The sequence below is a fragment of the Propithecus coquereli genome, unplaced genomic scaffold (genome assembly GCF_000956105.1).
Source record: "Propithecus coquereli isolate 6110/MARCELLA unplaced genomic scaffold, Pcoq_1.0 Scaffold229, whole genome shotgun sequence".
Lineage (NCBI taxonomy): Eukaryota > Metazoa > Chordata > Mammalia > Primates > Indriidae > Propithecus > Propithecus coquereli.
Window position 1 is genome coordinate 1,329,505 of NW_012147830.1, and position 9,808 is coordinate 1,339,312.

A 9,808-nucleotide genomic window follows, 5' to 3' on the forward strand; every position below is an offset into this window, starting at 1 on the left:
GCCTCCCAGAGACAATGTGATGTTTTGACACACATCTACATTGGTATACACTGTAGAATGATTAAATCAGGCTAATTATCATATTTATCACCTCAAATATTTTTCGTTTGTGAAAAACTGCTTTTGAATTAAACCACTGGGGCCAGCAAGTGCATGTGTGTTTTGCAATAGCTTACAATTCTGCATACAAACTGCAACCAAAGTCAGAGAGTGATGAGATGTGCTAGAGAAAATCTAGAGAAAAGAAATGCTTTAAACTCTTGGATTCCTTGTACCCATGGCCCTTTTATTCAGAGACAAACACTTTGCTCTTTACATGTTGTTTTCACCTTTTTATAGCTCTTCAGTGATAAAAAAAATCAAGAAATTTAACACATTATTATCTGTTTACTAATGCTTCAGTGCAGCCAAGCTGGAAGGATTCATTCAGAGCTTGGTGTCCTATTCTCTCAAATCAACCAGCCAGACTCTAACTATACCCTCAGCATTGCCAACAGACTCTATGGGACAAAGACAATGGCATTCCATGAGGTAAGTTCATCTGGAATGGTGGTCAACAACTTTCTTGGCATCCTCTGAATTTCATGCCATAAAATCAATGAAGAGTGACAAGAATCACATGTTATTTAACAGATTGAATTTGAGCTGACTTAGAATTTCAAGGGAATGGTTTTACCAAAACTCTTATTCGCGTTGCGTGCTGTCTGGGGGATGGACACACTTGAAGCTCTGATGAGGGCGGGGCAAAGGCAATATATGTAACCTAAACATGTGTATCCCTGTAATATGCTGAAATAAAAAAAATAATAAAGTTGTGGAATATCACATAAAAATTTCATTTCTGAAAAATGCCTAAAGCTGTCCAAAACCAGGGTTGGGGATGAAGTGCTAAACAAAATAGGTAAGAATTATCCCTTATGGACCAGAAGAAAAACAAAATACATTTTTCATATCTTCTTCAAAGGTCCTTAGTGGCAGAATATGAAGAGATAGTTAAAAGTGCACCACGCAGGGAGTCAAGAGACAAGAGTTCTGTCCTCGTTTAGACATATGACTTTGGGCAAGTCATTTCTACCTTTAATTAGAGAATTAGACTAAGTTCTTTTTGGCTCCAAAATTTTAATACTCTTTATGCTGTTTCCCAACAGCATTGTAATATGTAGTTTTATTGAGTGTTTACTATGTGCCAATCATTCTACTTAATACATTACAGACATTATCTCACATAATCCTTACATTGTGCTAAGATATAGGTACAAAATTTTCATATAGACTATGAAGCAGACTCTGAAGAGTCAAGTTGACAAAGTTCGCAGAGATACCTAAATGGCCAAACCTGGATTTGACCCATATCCAAATCCACCTTCCTGTTTTCAATTGCCAGGTCATCCTGCTGTGATTGACGTGAAATGCAAGCTTTTGTTTCACCAGTGTTTTGTTTGACCCAGTGGCAGCGAGGTGAAGCTGGACGAAGCCCTGAATTTCTACTGTTCTTCCCAGCCTAGTAGTCCAGATTGTGTGTTAGATGTGACAAGCTTCTGATAGTTACAATTTTTGCAACTTGGGGTGGGTAGCCTATCTTGGTACTACAGACATTTCAGGGCTGTTTTCTTCTCTTGCCCTGGAAGCATATAAGGAATGTTTATGGAGAGCGTCCAAAGTGGTGGGGATTAGTAATGATGGTCCTTTGAGTTGGAATGCTCTCTCTCATCCCCTTGCCTTCCCAAAACAGTGTCCCAGACATAATAGTAGATAAATGCTGATTTGGGATGATGATGATTGCATCTGTTCCTGAAACGGGCAACTCCTCATTAGTATCATGAATATTGTTGCGAACTATGTCATGAGATCGACTTTACTCTCCGAGGATTCTGGCTGGAAAAACTCTCATTTTACGGGCTATGGGGAGTTTCTTAAGGATATGTCAGTCACAGTAGGACCCAGCTCAGGAAAAGAATCATCTTGAGGTCCAGTTTTTGCTCTTAATTAAGCTTTACTTTTTTTCTACCCAGGATTTAGGCACAAAGGAAGCCGGTTAGGCAAACAGCAAACCAAACCCCAGGCAGCCACTGTCACACCTACCCTATTTCTAAGTCCTGTATCATCCTGTTCAGTTCATGGTGGGGCGCTGGGTTCCGCGTGGCTGTGGAGGTACGCCCCAGGGTCTCCAGAATGGATCGTGGACGATTTCATTTGTGTCCATGTAGATTTCGCTGCTGCCTTGGCACAAGGCAGTGGGAATTGACCAGTTCTAGGAACCAAGCGCCGTGAGTGGTAATCAATGGTGGCTCCAAGATGCTACTTGGGACAGGCATGGGAGCAAGAATTTAGTTAAAAAGGAGGGCTAGGTTCTTTATACTGAGTTTACACACCACTTCCACTTAAATAATATGTTATAGGTGAACAAAAAATAGTGAGTTCCTTTAGAAATTTTTGTTTATACTTTGCATAAATTTGAAAAATATAAATTGTCTACATCAGAGAATATTATTATTAAATTTATTTGTGGTGGCTTATGGGGAGATTGATATGTATCATGGGGAAACCTTCTGGTAGACCTTAGCCAAGCAAGCCACTTAACCCTTCTGGTTCTCAGTTTTCCTATCTATAACGTGAGAGCAGTAACTCCCGTTTGTCTGCTTTGAAGACAAAAGCGTTGGGGTCGAGTGAAAAGGCACTCAGTGTATTGCTATGAAATATTTGTCATTTTGTTTTGAATGTTCTAGATCTAAGAAAGCCAATGACATAACAGAAGTAACAACCAAACATTTCTGAACACTCCTTTTGGAAAGGTTTTGGATTTTGTTAAATTTATTTGTTTTATTAAAAATAAGTACATATGAATTCTATTCCCTTTCAGTCTTGTATTAATATATATGAGCTGCTTTTGTCTCTGTGTTAGGATGTTAGAGGACATTGAGCTGTAGGTTTTTGTTTTCCTTACACTATTTTTGAGTTGTTTTTTTTTCTTTTTTACAGCAATATTTAAGTTGTTCTGAGAAACTGTATCAAGCCAGGTTGCAAACTGTTGATTTTGAACAGTCTACAGAGGAAACAAGGAAAACTATTAATGCTTGGGTTGAAGATAAAACTAATGGTAAGGATAAGTCACATATGTGTCCTCAAACTTTATATGTGTTTTGATGATAAGCTCCCTGAGTCAATGTGCTAACAAGGAAGTCTAACACCTGACATAGGCAGATCAACAATGAAGGAAATGGGGCCATATTTTAGATTAGCCCTTATAATCATTTGTCTTGAATAATCTATGCAAATTGACTCTGAGAATGAACACCATTTAATACTTTATAGAAGTGTTATGGTATGTTCTGCAATTAAATTTAAGTCTACATTTTACAATTTAAAAAACATATGTATTGTTAAATATTTCCTTTTTAAAATGGTGCATTAAATATTTGCTACCAAAGATATGTTCCTTTCTTTATTTAAAAACATTTAGTTAAGTTAAAAATTAAGGATATACAAAAGTAGAGAGAATATATAATAAAATCTTATTTATTCATCACTCAACTGCAACATTTACCACTAATGTCCAGTCTTACTCATTTGTACTCTCACCCTTTCCCACCACTGATTTCAGATTATTTTGGAGCGAATCCCAGATACCCTATCATTTTTCCTATTCATATTTCAGTTTGTTTCTCTCAAAAGTATAGACTTTTAAAAAATACAACCATTACACTATTATCACATCTGTTATTTCATCATTCTTTTTTTCTTTTTTCCTTTTTTCTCTTTTTTCCAACTTCAATGAGCATCAGAATCATCATTCATTTATGTATTTATTTATCCATTCCTCCAAAAATATATATTGAGCACCTAAGTTTAGATATTGTTATCACATGCTAGGATTGTGTTAGGCCCAGGAAGTTCAATGAAAGTTAAAACCTTTATCAAGCTTAGAATCTGATATTACAACTGTCCCTACGATTCATATGGTATGACGAATTATATTCCAAACTGGTTTTGTAAATTGCAATATGCCAAAATGCATCAAGAAGGCTGAGTGTTCAATTTTGATTAGTATATTTACAAAGCAAAAAATTTATGGTATATTTTTATAAATCTTTTTTCATTTTAGAAGTTTTTAATGAAATTTGTACATAAGATTACTCCTGCATCTCCTCAATTGTTCTGTCCTTGTATTTGCCCTTCTGCTTTCCTACGTGGCAAGATTTGGCTTTCTGTTGAGGGATCTTTCTGTGGTCTTTGTCCAGTTTTAGCCTAGTGATAACCATCTTGCTGGAGTGCCCACAGGGACAGTTGTGCCATTTGACTTTTCCTGCTGCACTTGTTCAACGTAGATGACATCTTTCTTCCTTAAATCTGTACTACTTTGCCAATCTGCTGACCTTGGTAGTGTCGTTGCGCAACCTGAACTTCATCATCCTTTTGGATGGGCATGAATTGAACATTGTACTTCTGTCTTAGCTCTTTGGAAAGAGGGGAAGACATAACCTTCCTGCGAATGTGGGAAGGTGCATCGAAATGCCTTTTGTGGTTTTTGCTTTGGTCAGAAGTCAAAAAAGGATTCAACTTTATTTTGGCTGCTACCACTTTGGCAATGGCTGCAAAAAGGAAAAGCCATTTTTATAAATCTTGATTCTCAGATATGTGTTTACTTCAAGTGCTGTTGTGTATTTGTGATTTACTAACTCTAGTGCATTGAAAAAATTAGTAAATCTTTTAAAATACTTAATGTATTTGCATGTAGTACGGTCCTGGTAAGTATAAAGCCTGATACATACTAAAGGTAAGCCACAAAAAATTATTAAAAATTTTTCTAAATAATCAGCAATGTATAAGAAACATTGGACATAAGTAGGTACAAGACAAGTTGATCCACCGCTAATATGCTAGCAACTCCCTGGATGCCATCTTCTAATTAGAATTAACAAAGTATTCAATATTCTTTGAAATAAACTTCATTTGGTAAGGAAGTCTCTGTGGCCAGGAGATAAAGGAGTTCTTCTGGCATCTCGAATTCACAATTAGTCTTAAGAAAGAAATGGCTCCAAATTGCTTGTGACTACTCAACTCTGTATTTCAGTAAGTTTAAATCCAGATACGATTATCTTTTTTTTTTTTTTTAATACAAGGAAAAGTCAAAGACCTCTTTGGAAAGGGCACAATTGACCCTTCCTCTGTAATGGTCCTGGTGAATGCCATATATTTCAAAGGACAATGGCAAAATAAATTTCAGGAAAGAGAGACGGTTAAAACCCCTTTTCAGCTAAGTGAGGTGAGTATTTCATTTACAGACTGATGACAAATTTTGGATAATGCAACAATCATTTAAGGACAATTTAAAAAGATATACTAGTCTAGGTTTACGTCAGTTCCTTTAATTGTGTTTTCTATGAATTTTCACTTTTCCCCTATTCAGTGACAGTAAGCTTTTTCACAGGGCACCTAACTGGAGCCTTTGGACACCAAGATTCCGTGGCAGAGAAGAAAACCTATTTTTTTCCTAATGTTCTGTCTGTGCATTCTTTCCATATATACTGGGGTTATTTTCTCTAACAGTATAATAAAACTATGTGTTATTTTTCTCTCGAGAGTGTCTAATTAGATTAGAAAAATGATCTAATAATATCATTTTACCACATAAATCATTTTAGCTAGAAACCTTGACTTTGTTTTTGGTAGACCTAAGTTAACTATATATATCATTAAAACTATTCAGTTTCTAAATATGCCTTATTTTTAAATAAAAAATATGATAACTTTTGCAAAGGAAAGCAATAAAGGATATACTTTGTAGTTTCTAGTTTACTCATGTCTTTAGAGTGTTAATGCAAATATTCATGTTATACAAGAAAATCAGTATACGTACATAGGAGGTCTGTCTAGAAAGTATTCAGCCATTGTTAATATACATTTTAACATTACATGGCTGGTTACTTTCCAGACAGACCTTGTATACACTCACATATGTAACTTTACTACCTACTTAGAATCTTTTTTCTTAAATAGGGTAAAAGCGTAATTGTGGAAATGATGTATCAAACTGGAACATTTAAATTGGCCTTCATAAAGGAGCCAAAGATGCAAGTTCTGGAGCTACCCTATGTTAACAAAAAACTAAACATGATTATCCTGCTTCCAGAAGGCACAACTAATCTAGAACAGGTAAAGTTACAAAAATGCTAGCATGCAGCTAAAGCATGTATGCACGTGCGCGTGCATGCCACACACACACACACACACACACACACACACTGTATCCCATGATGTTAATGCATCAGTCAGTGATTCACAATCTAGGCTTAGCTGTATCGCCCTTAGCTGTGAAAGTGAAAAAAAGGGTGGGAGGCACATGGTCCATGCCCTTCAGGACAATGTATTTAGGGAGGACAAGCTATTCTTACATGAAAAAAAGCACATGGAGGTAGAAGTGCCAGCTGGTACAAATACACACACATATTGGTCATTTGATAATTGGGAGACATCTTTCTATAGTCATGAAATTATAATGCTGGCTGGGTTCCTGGTTCCTCAGAAATCTGATTAAGCCATCTTACTCTCAGGGCAGGATTTATGATCCAATTGTAACTTACTTCCATAGACTAGCCATTTTTAACATCCTGGTTTTGTGAGGAAGTGAGCACAACCACCATTAAGAAGAGATCATGGTGGTGGCTGGAGTTTGGATCCAACCCCCTCCACCCCCCGGCTGCAGCCAAAGCTTTCTAACACAGAGTAGGTGAGCCTGTGGAGTGACTGTGCCACCTCCCCCACCTAACTGGGATCCTTCGATACTCTGCTAGAATGACAAATGGTTTCTTAGGAGAACAGCTGCACTTCTGGAAGCCAACAGAAGTCAACACAGTCAAGGATTTCTAAGTCAGGGAGTACTGGCTTGAGGTAAAAACAACATGACACGGATGGGCAAGAGGATGTGTAGGGAAGGCTTCATGGAAGAGCTGGGCCGGGATGTATGCATTTGGATTAAGAAATGAGAGGGGTGCCCGTCGGGAGGGAGCTGTAATGAGAGAGGTACAGCCGTGGCCACGAGAACAAGTGTGCTTACAGGTGTGGCCAATTCAGAGGGAATCAGGCCCCGGGGGCCTGTGGTTGACTGGCATGGAAGATATCTGGAGGCATACGGCATTTGGAAGTGGTTTAGCCTCTGCAGAAAGTCCTGTGGAAGTAGGGAGGGTATAAATTAAAATGAGGAAATCAGGAAGGGACCCCTAGTAGAGCAATTTTGATGCCATCCTCACCAGATGAGTAGAAGATGAATAGATGAAGTGTGGGGACCCTGCGACTCCGAGAAGTGAGCCTGTGTCATGAAGTCATGGTAACTGAAATTAGGGCACAAAAGGACAGAAGGAAAAGATACTTTGCAAGAAAAACCACCTTTACTTTATGACTGATTTTATGTTGTCAGGGCGGTGAGAAGATGTTGAAGAAAAGTTTTAAATTCTTGGACTGGAACGATGGGATGTGATGTAGCGTGGCGGTTTGAAGCTGTGGGGGAGGGGTGGGGGAGGGTTCCAATGCCATGCCCAAGGGGAGACGTTTGGCCGGTTTATAAAAAAAATGGTGAAACTGGATGGAGAATGAGAAGGCAGCGTTCTGAAGCTGCTTTGGGGAACCTGCGCACGGATGTGGGAGCTGACGCGCAGGCGCAGGCGCAGGCGCAGGGGCGTCGGGGGAGTTGAGCGCGCAGAGTTCAGCTTCAGGAGCTCAGGAGACAGGGGAGGAGACGGGCGCAGGAGGACGAGGGAGCACCGGCAGAGTGGAGCAAGGCGACCCCGGGTCGAAGACGCCAGATGAGCACCCGGTTCATAAAGGAGGGTGCTGTTAAATGTTTCAGGTCTGAGAACCAAGAAGAAAGGATTGAGTTCATCCAGGAAACAGGAACGCCATGACTTCAGAGGCAATAGGGGGAGAGGGGTAGGCGGAGCCCAGGCGCTGAGGGAATCAAGGCAGAAGGCCGTGGGATGTACATTTGACAAGTTTAATCATGAAATTTAGATGGGGAGTAGACAACAGAAAAGGCAAGATGGGGCTAAAGGCAAGACTTTTCTTCCCCCCACATAAATAGGACATTTTAAAGGTGGAAAACAAAGCGATGAAATTAAACCGCTCCCGCCGAGAATTATAAAAACAAACAGCACTGAATGCAGAGCGCGTGTGCTCGGCTCACATGGGCTCGTCTGCGTTTTGTCTCTTAGGTAGAAAAGCAGCTGAACGTGAGAACGTTTCGCTGGTGGACCAGCTCTTCCAACATGATAGAAAGAGAAGTCGAAGTGCATCTCCCGCGATTCAAACTTGAAATCAAGTATGAGCTAAATTCCCTGCTAAAATCCTTAGGGATGACAGATATCTTCGACCAGGTCAAAGCTGATCTTTCTGGAATGTCACCAGCCAAGGGCCTGTATTTATCCAAGGTCATCCACAAGTCACACTTGGATGTCAGCGAAGAGGGCACCGAGGCAGCGGCCGCCGCTGGGGACAGCATCGCTGTAAAAAGACTCCCCATCCGGGCTCAGTTCATGGCGAATCGCCCCTTCCTGTTCTTTATAAGGCACGGTCACAGCAACGTGATTCTCTTCTGCGGCAAGCTCGCCTCTCCATAAACAGCTGGGGTCGAGCAAGGCTCAGGGTGACAGAGGAGGTGCAGGGGCAAACCCGTGACTACCCCGTGGCCAAAAAACCGTTCACACCTCACACACCTCTGTGCCTTGGTTTGCTCATCTGCAAAATAGGTCTGGGATCTCTCCCAACTTATTTCATGAATTGGCGAACCTAAGGCTATGGTAATCACGGAAGAAGGTACATTTACACAAAAGTTTTTCTAGCTTTTTTACCTTTGGAGCCTCATTTGAGTGCTGTCCGGGTGACATGATCAAGTCAATAAGTAATATTTTAAAGAATTGGATTTTCTTGACTTGGATATATCAATGAGATCTTGAATAAGTGACCTGACTGCTCTGCCTTCAGAAAAACAGCTTAAGGGCTTCAACTTTGGTTGGATTTTTAAATATTATAATTTTCCTTGCATGTGTAGATACAACATGGTGAATTTTAGTTCAAAATTCTGTATTGACTAAAATAAATGCATGAAATGCCTTAAGCTGTTTGAAGACTTGCAATATACTGCAGCTTTAAAGAGGAGACTTTGAATACAGTGAAGTCTAATTTGGCGAACATTTTAGTGGAATTTTTGGCCAAAGCCTTGTTAGGTACTAAATTGAATAACACATTTCTCTTCTTCCTCCTCCTCCTCTTCATCTTCCTCCTCCTCCCTCCTTTTCTTCTCCTTTTTAAATAATGCAGTGAGTAAAAGTTCAGAACAGCAAAAGACAGAAATCAATCGGAAGATTTTATTTTAAAGAAAGCCTCCTTGTTTTCTACTCAGGGTAATATGGGGCAATAATCAGATAATAGTGGCCATAATACATACACTGCCTTGTCTGGGCTGTCTGGGTGAATGTTTTCTCCCTGAACTCTCTTGGAGGTCTGAGCACACACCTGTTAGAATAACTAAAATCCAAAACACTGACCACACCAAATGCTGGTGAGGATGTGGAGCAACAGAGGCTCTCACTCATTGCCACTGGGAATAGAAAATAGCATTTTGGAAGACAGTTTGGCAGTGTCTTTCAAAACTAAACATACTGTTACCATACAATCCAACAATTGCAGTCCTTAGTATTTACCTAAATGAGCTGAAAATATGTCTACACAAAAGCCTGCACACAAATGTTTATAGCAGATTTATTCATTTTATTGCCCAAAACTGGGAGTGACCAAGATGTCCTTCAATAGGTGAATG

General features: G+C 39.6%; 1 protein-coding gene and 1 pseudogene across 3 annotated transcripts in view; one reads left to right on the forward strand and one right to left on the reverse strand.

Moving 5' to 3' along the window:
* Positions 1-9,106, forward strand: part of SERPINB11 (serpin peptidase inhibitor, clade B (ovalbumin), member 11) — a 16,300-nt gene extending 7,194 nt beyond the window's left edge. The window contains exons 4-8 of one of the 3 annotated variants that reach the window (XM_012645274.1): positions 403-531; positions 2,980-3,097; positions 5,121-5,263; positions 5,998-6,153; positions 8,205-9,106. In XM_012645274.1, the coding sequence (XP_012500728.1) occupies positions 403-531; positions 2,980-3,097; positions 5,121-5,263; positions 5,998-6,153; positions 8,205-8,609 (951 nt within the window). In that variant the 3' untranslated portion in view covers positions 8,610-9,106. The remainder of the gene's footprint in view (positions 1-402; positions 532-2,979; positions 3,098-5,120; positions 5,264-5,997; positions 6,154-8,204) is intronic. The other 2 variants (XM_012645276.1, XM_012645275.1) reach the window with 2 other exon arrangements.
* Positions 4,131-4,999, reverse strand: LOC105811137 (annotated as a pseudogene).
* Positions 9,107-9,808: the final 702 nt, after the last annotated feature.